This window comes from Euleptes europaea, chromosome 9 (genome assembly GCF_029931775.1).
Source record: "Euleptes europaea isolate rEulEur1 chromosome 9, rEulEur1.hap1, whole genome shotgun sequence".
NCBI lineage: Eukaryota > Metazoa > Chordata > Lepidosauria > Squamata > Sphaerodactylidae > Euleptes > Euleptes europaea.
The window spans coordinates 15,072,576-15,099,338 of record NC_079320.1 but is presented as its reverse complement, the minus strand read 5'-3'; the positions used below and the strand labels follow the sequence as shown (position 1 = coordinate 15,099,338).

Here is a 26,763-nt window from a genome sequence, read left to right as displayed (position 1 = left end):
GTTACTCACAACAGTTGCAAGTTACAAGCAACTGTGATTTACTACTTGCTATAAATAAAACGCAGCTCTGGGACCAGAGGTCTGTTTTCCTTGACACCGAGTCTTTGTCTTCACTCTCTCAATTCCCACATCTGGTGCCGCCGACGTGATTCGACGTGATTCACTGGGTCTCGCCTGCTTACCACGACTGGAAAAGGTTTACGCGTACTCTCAGCTCTTTGGCTCCCACGGCTCATCGGCCCCCTCGGCTTCGGCCCCCATTGGTAAGTATGGGTGAAACATTATCTTCAGAGCAGGTAAAGCATGCTGAAGAACTTTATCAATTGGTGAGACATAACGGGGACTCAGTGTCGACAGCAGACCTTAAGGATCTCCTACGGGAGATTGATTGTCAGTGTCCCTGGTATCCCCAGGAAGGCACTCTCAAACCAGGGGACTGGGAGCAGATAGGAAGGGACTTGAAGGGTGAGCCCCATGCACCAGTGCAATATATTCTTGCCTGGCAAAAGGTTTATAGAGCTGTCTGCGCTGGGACGCCAGCGGACAACATGCTCTTGAAACCTGCTATGGAGGTGACACCGCCCCCCTATCCGGCTCTCCTCCCTGCAGCCTCGTCTTTGGCTCCTTTATCTCCTTCTCCCGCTTGTCCACCGCCTCGATCAAAAGTGGCGTTGGCAGTCCAGGCAGCCCGCTGTAATGGGGACCTGGATCTTTCCGAAGAGTGGGAGGGAGATCCACCTGCGTAAATCTTTCTCTGCCTTGAAACAAAGTCCCAATGAGTCATATGCAAGTTTTGTAAATCGGCTTAAAAATGCCATCTCACTGTTTTCACTGCCAAAAGCCCAATCACTTTAGGAGTGAGTGCCGAGCCCCCGGTGGGGGAGCCTACCGAGGGAGTGGTGCTAACACTCCTAACTCTATGTTGCACAAGCACTTCAACAAACCCTCCCTGGAGAGGTTGCCCTTGTTTCCATGCGTGCTGAGGCTCCTCTTGGCACATACCTGGCCTTACATACCTGTGCAGCCCAGCAACAGGGGATCAATGTGCAACCGGACAAGGTTGTGGTCCAGGACAATTGTATTTGTTGTTTTGCAGTGTTGGAGCGCTCTTCCTTTGAATTTAAAGGAAGGTGCTTCCTGTGCACACCTTGTGCCGCTCCCGCCCTCGGGAGTGGACAAGGGGGATTTTTCTTCTGATTCCTTACAGATTGCCTTGGTCACCGAGAACATCTGGCACCAGAAGCCAATTCGTGAGTATAAGGTACAAGGTAAAAAATTAAGAGGTCTTCTCGATACTGGTGCTGATGTTTCTGTGATCACCCCTCAGGATTGGGACCCCTCCTGGCCTCTAGAACGGTCAGCTGCTGTCTGGGGGGTGGGGGGTTCCACGCCGGCACAACAAAGTGCTCGGCCTCTCCTTGTCACTACCACAACTGACCAGCAGGTGGGGTACGTGACTCCAATTGTCGTCCCACTTAAAGTCAATCTTTGGGGGCGAGACCTTTTCTCTCAATAGGAGGCTACTTTAGTCACTAATGACTAAGCCTCGTGCCCTTGCCTTGTCATGGCTTTCTACAGACTATGTGTGGATCGACCAATGGCCACTGCCTGGTAAAAAATTGAAAGCTTTGCAACGCCTAGTTGCAGGGTCATTTGGTTCCTTCCACTAGTCCCTATAATATTCCAGTGTTTGTTATCAAAAAGAAATCTGGCAAATGGCGTTTACTGCATGATTTGCGCGCCATCAATAAAATTATCAAACCTATGGGTGCCTTACAGTGTGGCTTTCCCAACCCGAACATGATCCCTCGTAATATGGCTATCATTGACCTTACAGCCTCAGGATCAAAAATATTTTGCCTTTCAAACTCAACAGTCACATTGTCTATAAGTCCATTTTTGTGGACTTATTAGGTCACCTCACACTCCCAAAATATCCATAAGTGTCTGCAACGGCAATAGCATGCACCAGATGCTCAAAAATCACATCTCCAGGCCATTCCGGGAGAATCTCCAGGCCATTCCGGGAGATTCTCCAGGCCATTCCGGGAGACACCCCCATGTCCATATTCTGGTGGAAGTTATGAAGGTTATAATATGTCCAAATAGTGTAGAGAAACTAATGAATTTACAATATAGTTCTTCAAAGGAAGGTGGGAACATGAGACTGCAGCTCATGGTACACGTGGTAAGATGAAATCTTAATAACAAAGTCAGTGAAAGAAATGGATTGTATAAATAATGTGAATGATTCTACAGTGGTAACTATGTTTAATTGGACTACATCTGCATCGAAGCAATTAACTGCAGAAGTTTCCCACCAGCCATTAAAATGTATATATTTGAATGTTTATGCTGTCTTTGTGGGTGTGACACCCAGGGCACTTTGGCCTCTGGATCTGCATGCCATAAACCTTTCCCCCTCTTTTTCTCTCCTGCTCTCTGTTTCTCTGCTACACACTTCACTCAGTGTGCCTAAACAGCACACAAACACGTTCACATTCTTAAAGTTGCAACAATTCTATGCCAGCCAGCTCGCTGTACTCCCCTCCCGTTGCTACGGCAAAGACCTTCAGTAGCATCTCCTGACCAAAGAATTAGTTGTTTAAAAGGTTCTATTGTTCCTTGGAAATAACTTTCTGTGCTTAAGTCAACTGCAGTTCTAACACTTTTTGTCCTTTTAGGGTCCCTTTGTATGGGCCCATTTTATTTTTGCGTTTTGCAATTCTATACTAAAATTAATGGAAATTATAAAAAATCTCCACATTTTTTTCTTTTGCTTAGTCCTTTTTTTTTACTTTTTCAAATACTTCTGAAAATTTGTTTCATGTTTGTCACATTGGTCTTTTCCCTCATGATGCAGTCAATCTCATCTCTGATAGTTTGTATGTGTGTAATGTCATTTCTCAGGTGGAAGGAAGCTACGTGTCTCCTTCCTGTGATGACAATCTCCTGAGTCTGTTCATTGCTTTGCGCAATCAATTGGCAAAGCGCACTGAATTGCTGTTTGTTGCTCATATTCGCAGTCGTCAGCCCTTTCCTGGCATCATCTCTGAAGGAAATGCCCGGGCTGACTCCCTTGTTTCCTATGCAGCTCTCTCCCCCATTGAGAGCCATGCCATGCATCACCACAACGCCAAAGCCTTGGCGAAACAATTTCACTTGCCCCTTGCAGAAGCCTCTGCCATCATTCGGCAATGTCCTCAGTGCTCTGGACAGGCTTCCTTTCCTTCCACTGGTGTCAACCCTCGAGGTTTTGGAGCCAATCAATTGTGGCAAATGGATGTGACTCAATTTCCTCCATTTGCTCCCTGGAAATTTCTCCATGTGGTTGTTGACACCTATTCTGGTTACCTATTTGCCACTCCCCAAAAGGGTGAGGAGGTTAAGCACGTTTGCGCCCATTTAATTCATGCCTTTTCGGTCATGGGTGTTCCACTGCTCTAACAACAGGACAATGGCCCTGCCTATTGTTCCTCCGCCTTTGCTGCCTTTTGTGATCGGTGGCAAGTGCGCCATACCTTTGACATCCCATATAATTCCACGGGCCAAGCCATCGTGGAACGTGCCAATGGCACTCTCAAAAGAATGCTTGACAAATTGAAAAAACAAAGGGGAGTTGGCCTCTCCCTCTTGGACAGAGAGGGCCTACTAGCTCAGGCTCTCTTTACCCTCAACCATCTTAACCTTCTCTCTTTTAACTCAAAATTTGTTACTAGGACTCAGCGGCATTTCCAGGCCGACAAGCCGCTGCCACAGCCCCTGGTGCGCTACCGCCGTCTCCCCGACCCCCTTTGGCACGGGCCGGTGCCTCTCATCACGTGGGGCCGGGGCTACGCCGCAGTCCAAACATCTACTGGACCGTTGTGGGTGCCTGCACGGTGTGTTCGCCCTGATCTTCATGGCGTGGCAGCAGGATCTCCCCAACCTGATTCCCCCCGACCCGAGTCCTCCAGCCAACCCGATTCCTCACTTCCGCCTTCAGTTGGCGGACCCTGAGCCTATGGCCGAGAGGCGTCGTGGTCGTCGCAGAGCGAGCCCTCCAGTAACTTGGGGGGCCATCAAACGCTTGTCTGAGCAAGCTCAACTGGAGTTGGCTAAGCAGCACCTGCCCATGACCCCAGAGAACTTTCTGGCTGCTGTGTTTGCCCAGCTGACTGTGAACTCAGTTATGATCGTCTTATGTTTATGCCTCCTGAGCTCTGGGGTGCAGGGGGTCCAGCATGAGTCCTCTGCCCCGAACTTATGGGTTCGTCATGCTTCTTACATGTTTGCTTTTCATGGCAAGAACGTTTCTCTGATTTATGAACCTCCTCTCTCTGCCTCTGCTATGTCCTTTTTGCCTACTCCCTTTAACTCTCCTGAACTGGTTCTGTCTGAACTACAACATTTGAACCACTCCATGCTGTTTGCCTCCACCACTGACCCTCACTGGAACAGTACTCCTTTCCAAAGGTTTCGCTTTCATCGCTACCTACCTGGGTTGTGCTTCTGATGTTATGCTAGCAATCCTCTGTTTTCCCACTGGACTTATACGACTGCTGCTGATCAGATGTGGGGAAATAATGCAGCCAATTATACTGCTTGTTCTGACCGTTTTTACCTTTGGGGTACCTTTAACTCGTCTTTCCAACCCAATCTCCATCTCATGAACACTACCACACAACAGTTGTATCACCGTTTACCGATGTTTTCCCCAAATGCTTCCCTGCTCACATCCGGGAGCATTTGTGGCAATTGGCTCATCCGAGATCCCAACCTTTGGTTCTTTTGGGGGTCCGGGTGGGCTACCAACTATCATCCTGGGAAATATCAGTGTGCAGCTCTTGGGTATCTTACCTTGCCAGTCCAAGTCCTGGATGCTTCTGGGACACCTTTAGCCAATCACAAAGTGAGGCGTGCCGCAGCGGCCCCCTTGGCCCCGGGTGTTCCGATGAGGTTATTGTGGACGCCCAACTCAGTGGGGGAAGCGACTGGGGTCGCGCCATAGGGGCTGGTCTTACTGGGATTTTGACTCTGGGGAGCTACCCAGGGATCATTGCCCAGGAGAACCGCCGTTCCATCTTAGGCCTCACTTGTAGGTTAGAAATGACTGTTAATGCTACAAGCCGCTTAATTCATGATTTACAGCAAGAGATTTCTGAATTGCATCAAATCACCTTGCAGCATCGCTTTGCCTTAGATTTTCTCCTGGCTCGTCAAGGTGGGTTTTGTAAAATTGTTGGTCAGGCAGGTTGCAAAGTCACATTCCATGACCTCAACAAAACCATTGAGGACGAGCTGGAGAAATTGCGTCATATGCTCACTAACAATGTTATTACTTCCGGAGCTCCTGGTCTTTTTGATTGGTTGACCAGCTGGCTACCTGACTTTGGGTGGCTGCGAGCAACTTTTTTAGCGTTACTTGGAATCATTGCTGGTTTTATTGCATTGGGGTGCTTTGTCCAATGTCTTCCTGGTCTTTCCAATATGTGTGCTTTCTCTAAGGAGCATGTTCAACGCCGTGTTATGTATTATGCATATCATCAGCTTAAAACGAAAAAGGGGGAAGTGTAGGGTTGTGGCCCTCTGGCGACGCTGGCAGACCACCGCTATGACCACTAGGCCGTGTTTAGCGAGTTGGCAAACTGCCGCTATACCATGCACGGCCTTGGTGGGGCAGTCAGGTGATGGCTGGCAGGCCACGTCACTGAGGCTGCCCCTCCTCCGTAGAGGGGGGGGTAGAACAATAGACAAAGGCTTCTAGTTCCTGCTTCTAGTTCCTGCACCATATATGCTCGGCTGACCTAGTTTGCTATCTCTGCCGCTACCATGGTTACTCACAACAGTTGCAAGTTACAAGCAACTGTGATTTACTACTTGCTATAAATAAAACGCAGCTCTGGGACCAGAGGTCTGTTTTCCTTGACACCGAGTCTTTGTCTTCACTCTCTCAATTCCCACATGTTCCAGAAAACAAGCCTTCGGCAGCGGGAATGTGGAAGCTGCCCCATCACACCTAGGGTTGCCAACCTCCTGGTAGTAGCTGGAGATCTCCTGCTACTACAACTGACCTCCAGCCAATAGAGATCAGTTCACCTGCAGAAAATGGCCACTTTGGCAACTGGACTCTATGGCATTGAAGTCCCTCCCCTCCCCAACCCCCACCCTCCTCAGGCTCCGCCCCAAAAACCTCTCGCCGGTGGCAAAGAGGGACCTGGCAACCCTAATCGCACCAAATAAGGTGTTGACAGCCCTAGGTCCATTTGAGGCCTGCACAGGACTTAGAAAGAGGTGGCTTGCTGAGGGGCGGGGACAGAGTTGTCTGGGAAACAGGGCCCCTTTCCTCTCCCAGTTCTCCCCTGCATACAAGCAAAAGGTTTTTTTCCAATTTACACAAAAAGTTGCAGGTTCCATAGTTACTTCTCACACTAACACTGCAGAAGGACTTGTCCTTGGGTAGAACACTAGAAAAGGTTCAGCCTGCCCAATAAGAAAGCCGGAAGGAAATCCTAATTTGTAATAAGTGAGAAAAAAGGGATGTTTTTGCGGTTAAACCAAGACCAAGCTCTAAAAAAATGGCTGATTTGGGAAGTGGGGGAAAAGGTGAACAAGAAATAATGAAGAAACAGAACTAAGTTGGGCAAGAAAGCTAGGCATTAAGAAACACAGAGAAGAACAGACAGAATGGTGCAGTGGTTAAAGTATTGGACTAGGACCAGGGACTCCAAAGTGACATAAGGCCAGACACTCTCTCTTAGCTTAGCCTACCTCACATGGTTGTTGTAAGGGTAGGACAAAGGAGGAAAGAACAATGTATACTCCCCTCAGTTCCTTAGAGGAAGGTTTTGATAGAAATGTGACAGACAGACAGACAGAGGATTTATATTCTATTCAAGGGCCTTGATGTTGCTTTACAAACCCCAAAAGATTGGCATTCTAGAAATAAAACATGAGCATCCCTTGAAAAAATTTGGAGGCTCGAGCCCACTTTGCTGTTCAACAAGAAACTCACCATTAGTGACAAAGTTATAGTCTCTGGCACTTAAAGTCTTCTTCACAGGTCTCTCTGGAGTGACACCTTGACTAGATTGGACTGGAGGTGTGCACTGTGGAGTCACAGGTGCATGGACTTTGGTGGCTGGAAGCTGCCCCTTTTCCAGCACAAGGTGAACCTCCTGCAGAAACAAACACAAACTAGTTAGACCTAAAATCGTGGGGCGATTACAACCACATTGCCGCAAAAATAAAAGAGTTTGACTCATGGACAAGCAGCTAAGTGGTAGAGCATCTCCTTGGCATGCAGAAGGCCCTGGGTTCAATCCCCGTCATGGCATCTCCAGGTAAAAAGATCGGCTTGTAGGTGATTGTGAAAGACCTCTACCTAAGACGCTGGAGAGCTACAGCCAGTCTGAGTAGACAAGGCTGACCTTGATGGACTGATGGGTCTGATTCAGGGTAAGGCAGCTTCATGGGGCTGATTCAAACAGTACTTTCTTTAATGAATGTACCTGAGCTCACCTCTGCCTGTTCCGGAAAGCCATGTAAGGTGGCAACCTCCTATCCTATAAACAGCTGCTCAAAAGGAGCTTATAGCAATACGTTGCCAGACAGTTTTGGAGGAAGAGTTGTCACACACTTCCCTGTCCTCATCCCTGGCAACAGCCGCTGTTCTCTAATTAACAGGACATTACGGGTATACAACAAAGGGAAGCAGGACTCCCCTGGCAACAAGCACATAGGTCTTCCCTTCTGCTATAAGCATTCCTCCCAACATGAGCAAAGCACCAACATGCATAGGGTTGCCAGATCACCCCTCTCCTCCGGCGGGAGGCTTCTGGGGCAGAGCTGATGGGATTGCACAGCTGTGCCAACGCGCATGCGCGTTACTTCTGGTTTACACCTGGAAGTGCCACATCGCAAGGGGCCTTTTACCACTCAAACTGGGAGTTTGAATGGTAAAAGGCCCCTTGTGATGCATTTACACCTGGAAGTGCCGCATCGCATGGGGCCCTTTACCACTCAAACTCACAGTTTGAGTGGTATAAGGCCCCTCGTGATGCGGCGCTTCTGGTTGTAAACTGGAAGTGCCTTGCTGAAGCGTGTAGGTGCGCGAGCACACGTGCCCGCTGACCCTCAGCTGGTCGACGGGCAGAATGGTGAATTGGCAGGGGTTTGCCTGCCACCACCAGGCACCTGGCATCCCTATACATGCATCCAAACTGTTCTGTGTTCACCTTATCTGAATGAAAACGTGCAGTTTTTAAACACAGCGAGTGCTGTGCACACATGGGGTGAACGTGTGAAGTGGGAGGTGGGACCAGAGTGCTTGATTATGAGGGGGCAGGGGGTGTACTTGCTCCTGTGTCTGCTCTACACACATCAGCCCCAAACATACAGTGAGGGAAAAAAGTATTTGATCCCCTGCTGAATTTGCCCGTTTGCCCTCTGACGAAGAAATGACCAGTCCATAATTTTAATGGTAGGTTTATTGTAGCTGTGAGAGACAGAATAACAACAGGAAAAACCCCAGAAACCCAGAAGACAAAAGTCAGAGATTGATGTGCATTATAATGAGTGAAATAAGTATTTGATCCCCTATCAACCAGCCAGATTAGGGTTAGAGTTAGGGTTCTGCTGTCAACAGAAGCAATCAAGCCATCAGATTCCAAACTAGCCACCATGACCAAGACCAAAGAGTTGTCCAAGGATGTCAGGGACAAGATTGTAGACCTGCACAAGGCTGGACTGGGCTACAAGACTATTGCCAAGCAGCTTGGTGAGAAGGTGACAACCCTAACCCTAACCCTAACTGTCAACCTGCCTCGGTCTGGGGCTCCATGCAAGATCTCATCTCGTGGAGTTGCAATGATCATGAGAATGGTGATGAAGCAGCCCAGAACTACACGGGGGGGGGGGGAACTTGTCAATGATCTCAGGGCACCTGGGACCATAGTCACCATGAAAACAGTTGGTAACACACTACGCCGTGAAGGACTGAGATCTTGAAAAGCCCGCAAGGTCCCCTTGCTCAAGACAGCACATGTACAGGCCCGTCTGCAGTTTGCCAATGCACATCTGAATGACCCAGAGGAGAACTGGGTGAAAGTGCTGTGGTCAGATGAGACCAAAATCGAGCTCTTTGGCATCAACTCAACTCGCCGTGTTTGGAGAAGGAGGAATGCTGCCTACAACCCCAATAACATCATCCCCACCGTCAAACATGGAGGGGGACATATTATGCTTTGGGGGTGTTTTTCTGCTAAGGGGACAGGACACCTTCACTGCATCAAAGGGACGATGGACGGGACCATGTATCGTCAAATCTTGGGTGAGCACCTCCTTCCCTCAGCCAGGGCATTGAAAATGGGTCGAGGATGGGTATTCCAGCATGACAATGACCCAAAACACACGGCCAAGGCAACAAAGGAGTGGCTCAAGAAGAAGCACATTAAGGTCCTGGAGTGGCCTAGCCAGTCTCCAGACCTTAATCCCATCGAAAATCTGTGGAGGGAGCTGAAGGTTCGAGTAGCTACACATCAGCCTCGAAATCTTAGTGACTTGGAGAGGATCTGCAAAGAGGAGTGGGACAAAATACCTCCCGAGATGTGTGCAAACCTGGTGGCCACCTACAAGAAACGTCTGACCTCTGTAATTGCCAAAAAGGGTTTTGCCACCAAGTACTAAGTCATCTTTTGCAAAGGGATCAAATACTTATTTCACTCATTATAATGCACATCAATCTCTGACTTTTGTCTTCTGGGTTTCTGGGGGTTTTCCTGTTGTTGTTCTGTCTCTCACAGCTACAATAGACCTACCATTAAAATTATGGACTGGTCATTTCTTCGTCAGAGGGCAAACGGGCAAATTCAGCAGGGGATCAAATACTTTTTTCCCTCACTGTACATACGTCATGAATGCAGACAGGGAGAGTGTCTTGCTTACTCTGGCAGTGATTGTCTTTGCCTAATAGGGGAGAGCAGCTGCTGCCAGAGTTAAGCAAGGCTCTACTGCCGCTGCTGAGGTTGGTGAATGACGGGATTGGGAGTTTCTTTGACAAAAATGTGACAATCAAAGCGGCTGCAAAGAGAGAAGGGGCAGCTGTCACCTCCTACCTGGCCAGTATTCCTCAGGATTTCTACAGCTTGTTTATGGGTAGCTCCTTCCAAAGAAACACCATTGACAGACAGAACTCGGTCACCTAGAAACCGACAATGGATGATTAGGAAGGAAAGGGGATCGTCTATTACATGGAACAGCTATCTACAGATGATAGCTTGATCCACTGAAAATTCCTCCAAGCTCCATTAAGCAATCATTCATTTCAGTACCACTAGTGCAGAAGAAACTTTCAAGTGGAATGAGAAAGCACACACACAAATTACACTGAATCAGATCAAGGGTACCAACAGTGACCTGCCAAATGCTCCTGGAAAGCTCACAAGCTGAGCTTGATGGTTATAGCCATTCTTGTTGTTTGCTTCCAGTATCTGATACAAAGATATACTGCTTCTGAACATGGAGGTTCTCCATAATTTTCATGATTAACAGGTCAACAGACCTGTTTGTGAATTTGCCTAATAATATTTATTGAATGTTCATCTGAGCCTCATCTCATCAGAGCTCAGAAGCTAAGTAGGGTCTGCCACACTTACTGCTTGCATGGGAGACCACCAAGGAAAACCATGGTTGCTATACAGAATCGGGCAATGGCAAACCACCTCTGCTCATCTCTTGCCTTTAAACCCCCTCAGCCCTGGGGTTGCCATAAGTCATTTGCAACTTGATGGCACACAATTACTACTACTGCTACTATTATTATTTTATATTATTATATTGTTATAATCTTTATTAAATTAACAACAAATTCTCCTACCAAATCCATTTTACAAACTGAAATTATAGCATACCCAAGAATACACATTTGTATTTTTACCATCCTAAATATTCATCTAAGAGGCAAACCAGACAAGATGCAAGAGACTCCATGATGAGACTCTCCTACACTATTTTTTAAACTTTGAAGCAAGCTCAAGGAGCAAGTGTATGAAAACTGATCTGGGGAAGCAGCATTAGGGAGGCAGGGGTATCTAATCCTTTCCCCCTACAACATTTTCTTGATCTAAATCACCCCCTTACTACACCTGGAACTATTTGCCCTGGAAAAGGAAACGTTGGTCTTTTATGCATGGCTGTTTCCCTCACCATCACCCCTCTGAGATTATGCTTGCTGTTTCTAGCCGTCAGAGGCCGCCTCACTCTCCCCTTGCGTTTCCCCGTGTTTTCAAATTCGAGATAAAACAGGTCTCTGAAAAATGCGGGCGAAACGTAGGGAAACGCAGGGGGAGAGCAAGGCAACCTCTGACGGTCGGAAACAGCATGCATAATCACAACAAAGACCTGAAGTCGTCGGAGGGGTGACGGAGAGGGCAAAACGTGGGGAAATGAAGGGGAAGAGCGAGGCATTGGAGGGGGGACGGCAAGAGAAACAGCTATGCATAAAAGGCCGTACAAGGTATGTGGGCAAATGGTAGTTTCAAAAGGGAGGGTGGATTTAGGAAAAAAATGCTGAGGGAGCTTCTCCAACCTGGCTGGATTTGAAACAAAAAAGCAGGAAGATCCCGCTCAGCGATTTCCCATGTCACATCTAGAGTTGAACCTAATTATATGAAAAAATGGCATTGCACAAAATTTCACGGGAACTGTCATGTGAAAAGAAGACGACGACATGCCTTTTTGAATCCGGCCATCTGCTTCTGCTGCTCCCTTGGGAATTACAGCCTTCACATACAGGCCTCCGTGTCTCACGTTGGTGTTTACACCCCCCTGTGGATTAAATTAATGTAAAACGCAGACATAAGAAAAGAAGCCAGACATCTAAATCCAGAATACTAGCCAACCTTCCTGGAACCTCCCCCAAAATATTCAGCAAGTGAAAGCAGAAGCCACAAGCAAAACCACCCAAAAACATTTTGAAAGCTGCATTCCAGAGCCCCCCAAGCAAGCAGCAGCCAATGCAGAGATGAGATCCGAGACTTCTGGGAAGGGGTGCAAACCCGCCGAGTTCCAGTTGTGAGGACAACGCTATGCAAAATACTTGTGAGTGCTAAAGCCTGTTCTGATTTGGGGGCCATCTAACCATAGAGAAAAGAGACACAGGGTAAAAGAAATTAAGATGTCTCCTTTCCTCTTGGCTAGATGGTAGTTTCTTTTAACATCTGAAGCCCCAGAGAAAGGGCTATTTTATTTTCCTGGCAGGGTTCTGCTGCCTGTGAACATCTGTGCAAAAGGCAAAAATTAAACAGGCTATTTTTTCTTTCTCTAACTCAATGACAGGAGACGTTTAATTGTTGGAGTTCTTCCTGCACTGCAGCTCTTAAAGGGAAAGGATCGCTGCCAGGAAAAATCTGGCCATTTTCACCATGAAGTGGTTAGTGGACAGGAGCTCCATGCCAAGGCAACGAGGGGTCAGGCAGAAGGCTGCGTGCCCTTACAACAGCAACCCAGTATCACCTTAAAGAGAGGGTGGGGTCCTCACAGAACCTGGTCAGTACTCGGATGGGAGATCACCAATGGTACTCCAAGATTGCACAGAGGGAGGTGATGGCAAACCACCTCTGCTCGTCTTGTGCCTTGAAAACCCCACGAGGGGTTGCCAAAAGCCAGCTGAAACTTGGTGGCACTTTATACCGCTGGCATTTGCACTGCCCAATGGAATGCATCTCCAACAGTTGTGAAATGCAGTACAATCTTTGGATTGTGAACCAATGATTGCCCTTTGAACAATTTCTGACACCCCCACAAAGAGCAATAAATGCAAATGACGCCGCGTCAGATATCCATGTTTGGAATTTGTCTTTAAAGTGATGTTGCCAAGTCGCTGCAGCCCAGAAATACAAGTGATCGTATAAAGCCAGACTGTATTATCTTACAGCTTGAAACACATTCCAAAAAGGGAAGGAAAAAAAAAAGGACTCAGAGTTGCTGGGCTGCAACCAGGAAATGCCACATTTCACTTTGAATGAACTGAGGACCCGGGGGTGGGGGGTGGGGGGACAAAGCAGACACGGCTTTCCTCCTCCATTTGCTCCTCTGGCTCATTTGCCTGCCTAGCCTGCTGCGGAGCGAAACTGTAATATTGCTTGCAACAGCAGGCAGGGCAAGAGGGTAACTGATGCATCTGTTTGGCATGCAGAAGGTCCCAGGTTCAATCCCCGGCATCTCCAGTTAAAGGCAAGTAGGTGACTAGGCAAGACCCTTTGCCTGAGGCCATGGGGAGCCACTGCCGGTCTGAGTAGGCAATATTGAAGAAGAGTTGGTTTTTATATGCTGACTTTCTCTACCACTTAAGGAAGAATCAAACCGGCTTACAACCACCTTCCCTTCCCCTCCCCACAACAGACACCCTGTGAGGTAGGTGGGGCTGAGAGAGCTGTGACTAGCCCAAGGTCACCCAGCTGGCTTCATGTGTAGGAGTGGGGAAACCAATCCAGTTTACCAGATTAGCCTCTGCCGCTCATGTGGAGGAGTGGGGAATCAAACCTGGTTCTCCAGATCATATTCTACTGCTCCAAACCACAGCTCTTAACCACTATACCACGCTGGCTCCCAAGGGTCTGATTCAGTATAAGGCACCCTCATGTGTTCATGTGATGGAATCAGGCAAGAAGAGACACAGCTATCCTGTCTCCTGTCTCTGGAAACTTTAAATATGAAAAGCACCTTTGAAATGACATCTTGCAATCTTGAATGTTTGATGTTTGCCACCTTGTGGACCCTATTTGGGTGAAAAGGCAGCACAGAAATGTTTTAAATGAATAAAATTAAACTGGAGCATGTACAAATGCCCTGATCTGGATGGCCCAGGCTACCCTGATCTCGTCAGACCATGGAAACTATGCAGGGTCAGCCTTGGTTAGTGTTTGGATGGGAGACCAACCAAGGAACTCCAGGGTTGCTAGGCAGAGGCAGGTAATAGCAAACCACCCCTGAATGTCTCTTGGCTTGAAAACCCTACAGGGTCGCCATAAAGTTGGCTGTAACTAGACAGCAACAACAACAAAAGTACAAAAAAATATTTGGTGGCATTCTGCCTTGCAGCCAGCAGAGGGAGCTCACAAGATTAGAGACCAAAAACCTTTCCGTTATGCTTGTGCCTCTTTTAGCAATTCTTCCTAAGGATATGAATTATCTATCCCAGTGTGGTTATCCCTACCACAGGAGAAAGGAAAATTTGTGCACTTACTGCAAATTTCCATACTCAGTGGCATAGAGATGGGGACACTCTCATTTTTAAAGACAAGTATCTTTGGCAAAAGTGCGAAGACAGTGGCAACCAAGAGGCTTTGCTGCAGGGGAAAGCTGTCCAGCCGGGAAAAGTGTATTTTAACCATTCTGGTGCAGTAATCTTTGTGGGCTGTGATCCAATGCTAATTTATGTCTGAACTAGGGTGGCTTTCATTCAGATTGCGAAGAGGAATATTTGTGCTTCCTTCAAAGAACGTTTGGAAGTACAGAAACCAAAGTGACATTTGAGAACCCAATTAATTTTACCAGATGCCTGCGCACAGGTGTTTAAAGCCACCAAAAACATGCATGTAGGATGACCAGCACTGACTGCAGGAAACACCCGACACAGGTATTTCCTCACAGCAGTTGTAGTGTAAGAGCTGTCCCGAGTTATACACAGATCTGTGGAGGGCTGCTTATCAAGGGGCTGAGAGATTAACTGCAGAAGTTACTTGGCAACGCCTCTTTAAGATCCACTGCTGCCCTGTAAACCAGAAATTTTAACAGGTCGTCCGGAGTGGAGAAAAAAGAGAAAACCGCTAAAAACCTTGTCAAACAGTACCGTGACACTTATTCCCAAGCCGTTCTCGTTTTTGACTAGTTCGACCTCAAAAATATCTCCTGGTTTAAGAGGCGGCGCAGAAAACTTTTTAGAATTCACTGAGCTGGCCGAATTCATGGAAGAAGGCTCCTTTATATGAAAGACAAAAAGACAAGACAAAAAAAAAGGAAGAAAAAAGAACAACACCCTGTTAGAGATGTAACCTGTGATTAGGATCGTATTGCGTATTTATAGGAGTAGCCAGATGTTTAAAAAGCAGATTTATCCCACTTCCATCAGCATTTATCCTACTGCCATTAGCATTTACTACAGTGTTTTAAAATAAATCCAGCTCTCTCATGGGTCAGTGCATATGCATCAACTGCTTTCCAGAATGAAGGAATCAATATGCTAATAATTCCACGGGACCGAACGTTTGCTGGAAACAGCTCAGTGGGATACAGCGGCCATGCAGATAGCTGACCTACAGGAACCTCACATGACCCAGGCAAAAGTCGTCAAGTGGGCATGGTTTGGATGTAGTCAGGGACAGGGATGGATACGAGTTTTAAAAAAAGAGGGGGGATTTCTGGTATGAAAACAATACTGGGCCAGGGAGAAGTTCCATTTCTGGCTGCAGGATTCAAACCTTCAGTGAACCTAGGAGGGAGACGCCACCATATAACTGTTGGAATATACAAATTTATTTATTTATTTTCCTCCATCCCACCGCCCACCGCCTTCCTCCCCCATGGGGCTCAAAGTGGCTTACTTCATTCTCCTCTCCATCATTTTATTGTCACAACAACCCTGTGAGGTAGATCAGGCTGAGAGTATGCGAGTGACCCAAGGTCACCCAGCAAGCTTCCACAGCAGAGTGGGGATTCGAACCTGGGTCTCCCAGATCCTAGTCTGACACTCTAAGCCAGGGATCCCCAACCTTTCTGAGACTGTGGGCATCTTTGGAATTCTGGCACAGGGTGGTGGACGCAGCCACAAAATGGTGTTTTAAGTTTGGCTGGTAGTCAAATGCAGGGGGTTGGATCTGGCTAACTTTTGTTGCTCCGTCTTTGAATTCTCCTCTTTACTATAGCCTCTGTCCCCATATAGCTTTTGTCCATGCAAGTCCTATGATTGCCAGGAAACCCTTTGCAGGTGTTGAAGGGAGAGCCCTGCACCTATTTCTAACAGCAGAAAATTTGGCAGGTTCCAACCCCCAACCAAATTCCACAAAAGACCATCTGTCAGCAATGCTGATTCTATGACCTTAGGCAGATCATGAGAGGGAGGGCATCTTGGCCATCTTCTGGGCATGGAGTAGGGGTCACTGGGGGTGTGGAGGGGAGGTAGTTGTGAATTTCCTTAATTGTGCAGGGGGTTGGACTAGATGACCCTGGTGGTCCCTTCCAACTCTATGATTCTATGATTCTAAACTGCAGTACTGCAGTCCAAGCTCTGCTCATGACCTGAGTTTGATCCCGATGGAAGTCGGTTTCAGGTAGCTGGCTCAAGGCTGGCTCAGCCTTTCATCCTTCCGAGGTTGGAAAAATGAGTACCCAGCTCGCTGGGGGTGAAGTGTAGTCAACTGGGGAAGGCAATGGCAAAACGCCCCCATAAACATAGTCTGCCTAGTAAACATCGGGATGTGACATCACCCCATGGGTCAGTAATGACCCGGTGCTTGCACAGGGGGACTACCTTTACCTTTTACCTAAAATGTTAGTACAAAATTGCATGAGCAGTTACAGCAACAGAAGCACTGCTGGTCTGACTCCATTCTATCCATTATCCTCTGCTGTCTTAATCTCTAAATAAATAAACTATAATTAATAAATGGCACATTTCAGACAAAAAATGTGATAGAAATGGACTGTGCCTTTTTAGCTGGCATTTGCTCCTGGCTGCTGGAATAAGTCAGTTCATCCATGTCAGAATCCCCTCGGTCAGAATACTCCGCATTCTCCACCACCCCAGCCCGTTTCGTTTTTGCCTGGTTGGTCTCGGAGGAGGTTCTGTTCTTCTCGTAGCAACCAGAAAAGGCAAGCTGGGATTCATGGCAATGCTGCAGTTCCTGCTGTATCCTGTTGTTGACGTGGTTACCAAAGACGCCGTTGGACTGGCTTTGGGACAGGGTGGCACTCTCCGTCCTGGAATCTTGAGAGCTCAGGCTACCATCCCGTGTGCCCGGGCGAAGGCTGGGTGGACTCCCCGAAGGGGGCCTCTGGTGGCAGGGAGGCCTGCTGTGCTCCTCTGAAGATGAGTCCGCCTCATTGTCCTGTGTCCACGAAGGCCCCTTTGAATATTCTTTCGTACCACTGAGGAGACTCAACAACTCTAAGGACAAATGAAAACATCCAATGTTTAAGAGCCACTTCTGGTTTTTATCCTTTGGTGCCTGAAACGCTAATTATGAAAGATAAGACTGCTGAGGGGATTTTTAGAGGCCCAACTAGGAGACAAAGCAATGATTGGTGCAAGGGAAAAATTTAATAAATAAAGTACCCCTACACGTTTCGCACAAGCTTCCTCAGGGGGATCTATTGTCTGCTCAAATGTCCCAAGCAAGGAACAAAACAATTAAACAATTTGACACTTGAGTAGAGAACAGATCCCCCAGAGGAAGCTTAAGCAAAATGAGTGGGGTACTTTATTTCTTAATTTTTTCCCTTGCACCAATCATTGCTTGTCTCCATTTTGTTTTGGTGCGGCTCCCTTTCTTTTTGCAGGCCCAAGTAGGGCCAATTCACACAGTACAAAGTCTCCATCCCCCACATGAATTCTGTACACACCTGACCAAGCATTACCTGTTGAGAAACTAATTCCCAGTCATGTGGGGGGGGGGGCATGCTTTCCCAGGCAGCTACTGTTTGCCCAGCAGAGAAACATGTGTATTAATATCCACATGTAATTTGGATCTGCAAGGCTATTTCAGGTCAGGAAAATGGAACAGAGGAGTGAGCCATTTTCCTCATGCACCATGGTCCTAACCTGAAGTAGGCCCAGGCACATGTAAGAATTGAATTCCCAGCATGAAACTCCAGGCACACATCTGACTCAAAGTCCTCATGGCAGCCATGTGTCCATCATATGAACTTTGTAACATGTGAAATGGCCCCAGATCTAGGCTTGCCAGATCTCCTGCTATAGCGGGAATATGGGGAAAAAAGCAACATTGCTGATGTCACCACATCTATTCTTGGTACAACCTGGAATAGTTCTAGGAATAAGGGGAAACTCACCCCCCATGACCACTAGCCTCAGCCCTCCTGCTGTTTGCCTGGCAACCCTACCCAGATCACAGCCTCCGCCCAAAAAGGGTGGATGAGAGGATTTTAAAGCTAGTATCTGATTTAGTGTACCGAATCTGTCTCTCCATGCACAACCAGCCTAGATCCTTACTCCACTCTTCCACCTCTCCCCCAAATCCCTGATTTTATTTAAATTACTTCTATTTTAATTGATAAAATAATGCTAGCTGAATATGAACTTAGTATTGTGGGCCTTCTCCAAATACTTAGCCCAGTCCTGCTAAACCCTTTTCTCTAACAGGGCCTTGTAAGGGCATATAAATTACTTTTATACAACAGTGCACCAGGAAGAAACGTTGCAGATCATTGGTTTAGAATAAGCTAAAGATCAGTGATACATCAGTAGTAATCTATCCAAAAGACTGTCATGCAATAATTTGGGAGCACCTTTGGTAGGCCTTTCTTTAGGCTGGGAAATGACAAGGGTGACATCGCTGGGAGCCCTCTCAAGAATCTCAAGCGCGGCATGGTGGCTGACTCCTTCCAGGCTCATGCTGTTCACCGATATCAGGCGATCTCCTACGCAAAGAGATTGATGCATGGATCGACAACCCAACGTTTATAATGAAAGACTTTATGAAAGAAATTCACCTCACACTGCTAATGTGAAGCTTCTCTGCAATTCAACATGTTGAACGTGGAAACCTTCCTGACATAACCCTTGCTGATATGAATAACAGGGGCTTTGGGGGCCGGAGAAATCGAAGATTCTTGCCATGTTATTCTTAGGTGTAACTTTTATAAGGATATTAGACAGAAGCTGATTCATCCTCTTGCGAACCTAAGGGAGTTTGTCTCAGAAGAAGAGGAAATGAAACAGCTAGGGGCCACTATACCTTAAGAACTGGCTACTCACATATGAACCTTCCTGACCACCCCTGTCATCTTCAGAGGGCCTACTTTGGTTGCCTCTGCCATCTGAGACTAGATGGATGGCAACCCAAGAAAGGGCCTTCTTGGTCATGGAGCTGAAACTGTGGGATTCCCTTCCCAGGGAGATTCATCTGTCTCCCTCTATCATTGTCTGCTGCCAGCAGATGAGTACTTCTTTGTTTTGTTTTACTTATTTGGTATTAAGAGAAATACTCATGAAAAAGATGCACCACAACTGCAAAAAGCAACTGTAATATACAAGGATGGTATATTGTAAAATTCTGATTCTTGTAACACATTGTTTTCTTACAGTCTCAGAATATGTTCCTTATTTTGGAGCTTGTTAAGTGACACTCCTACTATCCTTGGGACTGAATTCAGGCACGGGACTAGGAAAACAAGCTCTTTTAAAGCTCCTCTCACTCCCATGCCTCCAAGCCTGGGTAAGGGCTAGTAAGGAACTTTTTTAGATTGTGGACTCAAGCCCATCCTGTGATCCAAACAGCAGCATGGGAACCACTGTGGTGGTGGAAAATACCGTCAAGTCACAGTTGACTTACGGAGACTCCATACAGTTTTCAAGGCAAGGGACAAAGGTGGTTTGCCACTGCCAGCCTCCGTGTATCGACCCTGGACTTCCTTGGTGGTCTCCCATCCAAGTACTAACCAGGGCCGACCCTGCTTAGCTTCCAAGATCTGTTGAGATCAGGCTCCATCCATGTCAGGGCTGGAATCTACTGTGCTGGTTTAATTTTGTATCTCTGTATCTTGCGAACCCTCTTCCTCTTTCCACGACCTCTTATCGTGTTGCTGGTCTGACCCCCCCTCCAGTGCGAGAACCAACTGTGGGTTGCAATTCACTGCCTGAAGATCAGAGTTCTACGTGTTTAAGGGGCACAAACTTTCTTCAAGTACTCTTTAGTATAATTGTCAACTACTATGCCTCCTGTGAAATTGTCATGACCACAGTCACACTGGCTAACTGCCACCCCCACCCCCAACAATCAGCTACCAAAGTTCAAAAAGAACATCGACAACTTGAGACCAGATCGGATGTTCAACACAAAGGCTGCAATCAGTAGCACAAGTCTCTGGATGCGTATTTCTCTGCAATGAATGTGACTGTTGTTAGGGATGAGGGCAGGCTAGTGAGAACAAGGAAGGCTCCCGCTCAGAAGGGACCCTATTTATTTCTGCACTGAAGGAAATGGCAGAGCCCTGCGGCACCCTTGAGAATGCTGCTTTACACTTCCTGCAACATTATGCCTTTGATAAAGGCACTGGAGCTTTAGTTTTCCAAGATGCATTGTTGAGCTTTTAAAAATAAAAGATTTTTTTTTAAGGCAGTCACCATTTCAGATAGCAGCAAGACCACTTCCTTACATAAAACTATTTGTTTGTGAACACATAAAGATGCCTTATACTGAATCAGACCCTTGGTCCATCAAAGTCAGTATTGTCTACTCAGACCGGCAGTGGCTCTCCAGGGTCTCAGGCAGAGACTTTCACATCACCTACTTGCCTGGTCCCTTTAACTGGAGATGCTGGGGATCAAACCTGGGACCTTCTGCATGCCAAGCAGATCTCTACCACTGAGCCACGGCCTTTCCCGTGTTTTGAAAGACTGGTATGTTTATAGTATTTTGTTTCCTAAGTAAACCTAAGAAACCCTACTGTTTCTCAAAGGAATCACCACCAACAAATTTTTTATCAACCACAATGGACAGGGAGGCATTGAATTATTAATGTGAAAACAACATTCAGAATTTTTTTTTACTGTTACTGTTTTGGGACAAGTTGTGTGTGAATATTTACCTGGTTTTAATGACCCCTGCAGATCAGCTGGTCCTCCAGGAGTTACTGAACGAATAAAAATTCCAAGATCCAATTTTCCAGTCTTCTCCCCACCAGTGATCTGGAACCCTATTGAAAACAGCTGTTTAGTAACTCTAAACAGTAACAGTAATGCTCTGTAAGCTGATTTTCAAAGGTGTAGATTTTACTGCACCTGGCCAAAGGGTAAAAATTGCTTTTTTGGTATTTTGGCTAAGACCAAGAGATTTTCAAAGGTTAACAACATGATAAACTGTTGTTTATAAATTATGGCTTGATCAAGCCCCAGTTAATGGTGGCATCTCAAGGCAGACAGTCCACTAAACCCAGGTTGGGTACCAAACTAAGATTTTGGGAGTCGTAGCTAATTCATTAACCACATTCGTAACTAGGGTTTGCCGTGACATTTGAATTCACAAACTGCAATTTGTTGATGATTACTGCAACTAATGTCCACCCAGCCACAAAGACAGCAGAAGGATGTCCTCCGAGGCAGGAGAGGAGGAAAGAAGCAGATAAACTGGATTTATGCATAAACCAGGATTTATCAGTTATGGTGTTTTCCACACAGGGATGGGCATGAGTGGCTTCCCCACTGTTGTTGTGGCTTCTTATACACTGTTATTGCTCTTACAAAGCAACAGCAATGGACCCTCCCTATCATTTCCCGGCGCCAGTCCCCCACTGCAGCCTTGCACACACCCTGCCACTGGAGGGCTTTTAGAAAATGGGAAACTTCTATATACTAATAGGACTCATTGGAGCCAGGCCTGGCTAGGGTTGCCAGTTCTAGACTGGGAAATTCCTGGAGATTTTGTGGTGAGCAAGGTTTGGTGAGGGGACAAGCCTCAGCCGAATATAATGACATGGAGATAATGTCTTATTTTCACTGGCTGTTTGCTGTTATAGCTAACTAGAACCCTCGGATTCAGAGACAGACATTTCTGGTGCTGGGGGTTAAGAGGGGAACATCCGTGAGCACAGTGACCTGCTTACGAGTTCCAGGAGAATCTCACTAGCCGTTTTGGGAGCAGAGTTAAAGAGATCTTAGCCTTGCTTTTAGTGAATGATAAAGAAGTTGAGGGATTGGGTGCCCTCTGATAGGAAGAAGGGATTGTTAGTTAGGTCAGGATCATGCTGCAGACTCAATATTGGTCCATTTGGGGTTGGGCTTGTCTCAGTTCTTGAGGCATCTCAAGTACTGGGCAGTTTATTCTAGAGAACAAAGGCATGTTCTTGATGGACTCCACCTAACATACTGAGTACTTAATCTTTGCGCTGTTTGCATTTACTTAGGACCTCTAAAAATAACACAAACTTACCTAAACCATACTTTTCATCTTTTTTCAACTTTACCAAATTGATCTCCCTCTCAGGCAATGAAATCACATTCTGTTTTGTTTGTACAACATCTGCTGAGGGAGAAAAAAATTGACTCAGAGATACGATGGGTTGAATTTCTTTCCAACATGCTACAGCTCGACTCAAAGGCTTTTAAGTCAACTTTTGTTTAGACTCACTATGTAATTAAAAAAAACTCATCCTGGGATTCAAAAGGGCATTAATGGTAGGCCTAATCACTACTTAGATGTTCTAGTCATTTACTGAGATTGAACACTCTTCTTTTTCCTATGTAAAATAACTTCTTTTCGATGTACAATCAGACAAACATTTAAAGCAACATATTGACCCCAATCTGAGAAAAGCACAGGAGGGTACGGAATCAAATCTATTCTGAAAACATGCATTGATCTGTCAGCTTGAAGTCTAAACAGCTTGATGATTTTGCAGTGTCCTCCACAGAAAGGCATTTTTTTAATGTAAGCCATTTGATCTCTCCTCAGACAACAAAGGTGGCCAACTTTGTACATTATGTCCGCATGAGCTGTCAAGTTGCAACTGACTTAGGGTGACCCCAGCAAGGAGCTTTCAAGACAAGTGAGAAGCAGAAGTGGTTTGCCATGGCCTTCCTATGCAGAGTCTTCCTTGGTAGTCTCCATTCCAAGTACCAACCCTGCTTAGGTTTTGAGATCTGATGGGATAGGGCTATACCATGCCCCCTTCCCTTCATACGTTACTGAGGGTCTTTGTGTAATGGATCGGTGGCACGTTGTCCTCCTGTCCATCGTTTGGATGATGTATTAGCTACAGTGACTAAAGGGACTGCTCATATTCAGAGGCTGTAAACTTGTACATACCAGCGTTATCAGGCAACATTGTGAAAAGGCCTTGGCCTCTGTGCACTGTCTGTTGCCCCTCCAGGGCACTGGGCTGGCCACTGTATGGAGCAGGATGCTGGACAAGATAGATCCAGCAGGGGTCTTCTGACATTATGTTCTTATGATGTGACATATCAGCTGGGCCTCTGTGCGAATGCCTGATTGTATACAGGCCCCACCCTTTTCAGACATTACGAGAGGACTACAGGAATGCATGCAGGGAAGGGAGGAAGTGGGACTGGGGTGGCAAACTCAACCCCCAATCGGTGCTCTTGAAATAAATTCACAGCTGCAGTGACACCTGTACTGAGTACTTACTAGCTTACAGCTCATGCCTTTAACCGCTACACTACGGGAACTCTTGTGGCAGTATCTAATAGCTAGAGTTGCCAGCTCCATGTTGGGAAATACCTGGAGATTTTGGGGGCGGAGCCTGAGGAGGATGGGGTTTGGAGAGGGGAGGGACTTCAATGCCGTAGAGTTCAATTGCCAAAGTGGCCATTTTCTCCAGGTGAACTGATCTCTGTTGCCTGGAGATCAGTTGTAATAGCAGGAGATATCCAGCCACCACCTGGAGGTTGGCAACCCCACTAATAGCCTAGGAGCAGGCTCAAATTCTTTTTATGAAAGCACCACAAAAGTACATGCTGTACAAGCTAATCAGTTGAAAATTCAGGCAGTATTAGGCTTAAATAGGAATTTTTTATTCTATATTTTTTTAAAGAAACTGAATCAAACAATGCTGACCTATAACATAGGCTTGGCCAGTATCTTCAGTGGAGGATGAGTCTGATTCATTTTTCTTTCTTTCTAGGCTGGCAGTTAAACCTGCATGAGGCTGTAAACTAAAGGGATGGTTGGAGAAAGAATGGAGGGAAGAGTGGAGGAGAAAGAGAAAGCAGAAGGGGACAAAGGAAAAAAAGTGATAAACAATGATATAAATAAATACGACGCATGAATGAAAGTTGGTATGAAAAAGTATGCTGCTTTGTACTAGAAATACACCAGTGGAAATGGACGGAATGTGGAGAAGTTCGTTCTACTCGCACAGATACAGAGCACAGGGGAATAAATGTGAAATAGCTGGTCATAAAGAGATTTTAGTATGGTGGGATGAAAATGAACACTGCAGTTCTACAGAATTACAGCACCTGCTTATTCACAGTGGTCCCTGGGAAACTGACTACCAAAACAGTCAGGGAGCACATGTACATTGAGCTACTGTAAAACGCTCTAGAACCTCTTGCTCTCGGCTAATAAAAAACTGGAATGGAATTCTGCTTGCTTTCGGATCAACGATGCCAGCCACTTAACATCGTCCAACTGCCCCTGATGCCTACTGTAGCACATCAGAAAGCATTCTGAAACACACACACACACACACACACACACACACACACACACACACACACACACACAAATTGAATTAAAGAAGGAAACTTATGCTTTCAGATCTGTGGCAATGCCATTCTAAAATGGTATATGCATGCATACATATGCTATAACCTGAGTTTGCTATTAATACAAAGAAAGGAACAGAGCCAATTTATATGCTACAGGCTCTTTGAAGCAGCCATGGAAATAAACACTTCCCTGTGATGGTGTTAAAAGTGGTAGATGCAATGGAAAGCCTCTTGTCCTCAGTTCTGCCCCAATTTTATGTATAGCATCTCTATACCAACATCTATAGCAGGGTTGCAAACAGGTCTGGAGAAAAGAAATCTAGTCACTTTAACAGAGGCGTCATGGGATGTAATTTGCTAGGTGAAGTAATTTACGTCTGCGCCACAGCAGTCCGCTTCCACACATTAAGACTCTGTAAAAGGGTCAGGACATTTTTCTCCAGGCCTGATGACAATCCTTATCTAGGGTGACCTTCGGCGCTGCCTATGTTTGAACTGGGTGCTGGTGGAAAGCGCTGTCAAGTCTCCTCTTCATGGAGGAGAGGGGTATTCATGGCTATTAGTTAGAATGGATACTAGTCATGCTGCATACCTATCCTCTCTAGTATCAGAGGAGCATGCCTATTATTTTGGGTGCGGTGGAATACAGGCAGGATGGTGCTGCTGCAGTCGTCTTGTTTGTGGCTTCCTAGAGGCACCTGGTTGGCCACTGTGTGGACAGACTGCTGGACTTGATGGGCCTTGGTCTGATCCAGCAGGGCCTTTCTTATGTTCACAGACGACTTGTGGTGACCCCCATAGGATTTTCAAGGCAAGAAATGTTCAGAGGTGTTTTGCCTTTGCATAACCACCCAAGACTTCCTTAGTGGTCTCCCATCCAAATACTAAGCAGGGCCAACCCTGCTTAGTTTCTGAGATCTGACAAGGTGGGGCTAGCCTGGGCCATCCAGGTCAGGGCTTCAACCAGGTAGGAGGTTTTTATGCATTACTCTCCCTGCACACATCCTCCACAAGGATGTGCTTTTGTGTGGCTTACTCATGGGCAACACAAGATGGGAATGAGCCCATAGTCAGGCCATAAGAGAGATTCTTACTTATTCAGCTTTGCTGCTCCAGACACTGATTCGGCATCAGGTTTTGGCACTGGTTGGAAGATTTTCCCCATCAATTCTTCCATTCTCCGTGAAGAAGAGTCTGCGGCACCAATAATGTTTTTCCGAAAAGGGCTGACCGAGATCTGACTCTGGCTCAGGTCATGAAAGGATTTGCTCATGATCTTGGGTCTTTCGTCCCATGACTGCTTCTCATTCTTGTCTCTTGAGCCACCCGGGAGCGGCTGGAAGAGGGACAACTCAGAGCAGGACAGCCTCTTCAGGATTTCTGCTTGAACTGACAACGGCCGGACTGCCAGGCGGTTCAGTGTGCTGCTGGCCAGGCTGCCTGTACTGATGGCCCGACCCATGTTAAATCCTTTCACAGATTCTGTGTGGAGGTTGAGGCTCCTAAACGACGCTCTTTCTGCAAGCAAAGGAGATTGGTTTATGCAAAGTATAAAGAAAGCAAAATACCTTCCCTGAAGAAAAGGGGCCATGGCTCAGTGGTAGAGCATCCGCTTGGCATGCAGAAGGTCCCAGGTTCAACCCCCAGTTCTCCAAATTAAAGTCCACCACTCCAAACCACCTCTCTTAACCACCACACCACACTGGCTCTTAATTGAGAGGTGCTGCTGCCAATCAGAATAGACCAGTACTGAGTTGGGATGACCAGTGCTTTGATTCTGTATAACATGTGGCATGATTTCAACGTGTGGCATGTTTTGCTCAGTGCGAAGTCGCCACCTACATGGAGGGAAGGAGCTATAACTCAGTGGTAGAGAACACGCTTTGCCTGCTGATGGTCCAAAACAGCAGGTGTTGGGAGGGACTTTTCTCTACCTGATACTCCAGAGAGCTGTGGCCAGTCACACGAACACATCAAACTGCCATATACTGTGTCAGACCATCATTCCATCAAAGTCACTACTGTCTGCTCTTGCTGGCAGTGGCTCTCCAGGGTCTCAGGCAGCGGTCCTTCCCAACACTTGCTACCTGATCCTTCTAACTGGAGATGCTGATGGGGACTGAACTAGGGACCTTCTACAGAAGAAGAAGGAGAAGAAGAGTTGGTTTTTATATGCCGATTTTCTCTACCTTTTTTAAGGAGAATCAAACTGGCTTACAGTCACCTTCCCTTCCCCTCCCCAGAACAGACACCCTTTGAGGTAGGTGAGGCTGAGAGTGACTGGCCCAAGGTCACCCAGCTGGCTTCAATGTGTAGGA

At 46.6% G+C, this 26,763-nt stretch overlaps 1 protein-coding gene across 1 annotated transcript in view; it reads right to left on the bottom strand.

The window, feature by feature from the left end:
- The window catches only part of PTPN13 (protein tyrosine phosphatase non-receptor type 13), a 135,563-nt gene that overhangs the window by 33,945 nt on the left and 74,855 nt on the right, over window positions 1–26,763 (bottom strand). The window contains exons 17-26 of the mRNA XM_056855303.1: window positions 25,540–25,963; window positions 23,790–23,887; window positions 22,146–22,235; window positions 20,806–20,913; window positions 18,505–18,636; window positions 16,686–17,143; window positions 14,831–14,959; window positions 11,712–11,805; window positions 10,095–10,180; window positions 6,995–7,157 (exon numbers count right to left, since the gene is read on the bottom strand). Coding sequence (XP_056711281.1) covers window positions 6,995–7,157; window positions 10,095–10,180; window positions 11,712–11,805; window positions 14,831–14,959; window positions 16,686–17,143; window positions 18,505–18,636; window positions 20,806–20,913; window positions 22,146–22,235; window positions 23,790–23,887; window positions 25,540–25,963 — 1,782 coding nt within the window. The remainder of the gene's footprint in view (window positions 1–6,994; window positions 7,158–10,094; window positions 10,181–11,711; window positions 11,806–14,830; window positions 14,960–16,685; window positions 17,144–18,504; window positions 18,637–20,805; window positions 20,914–22,145; window positions 22,236–23,789; window positions 23,888–25,539; window positions 25,964–26,763) is intronic.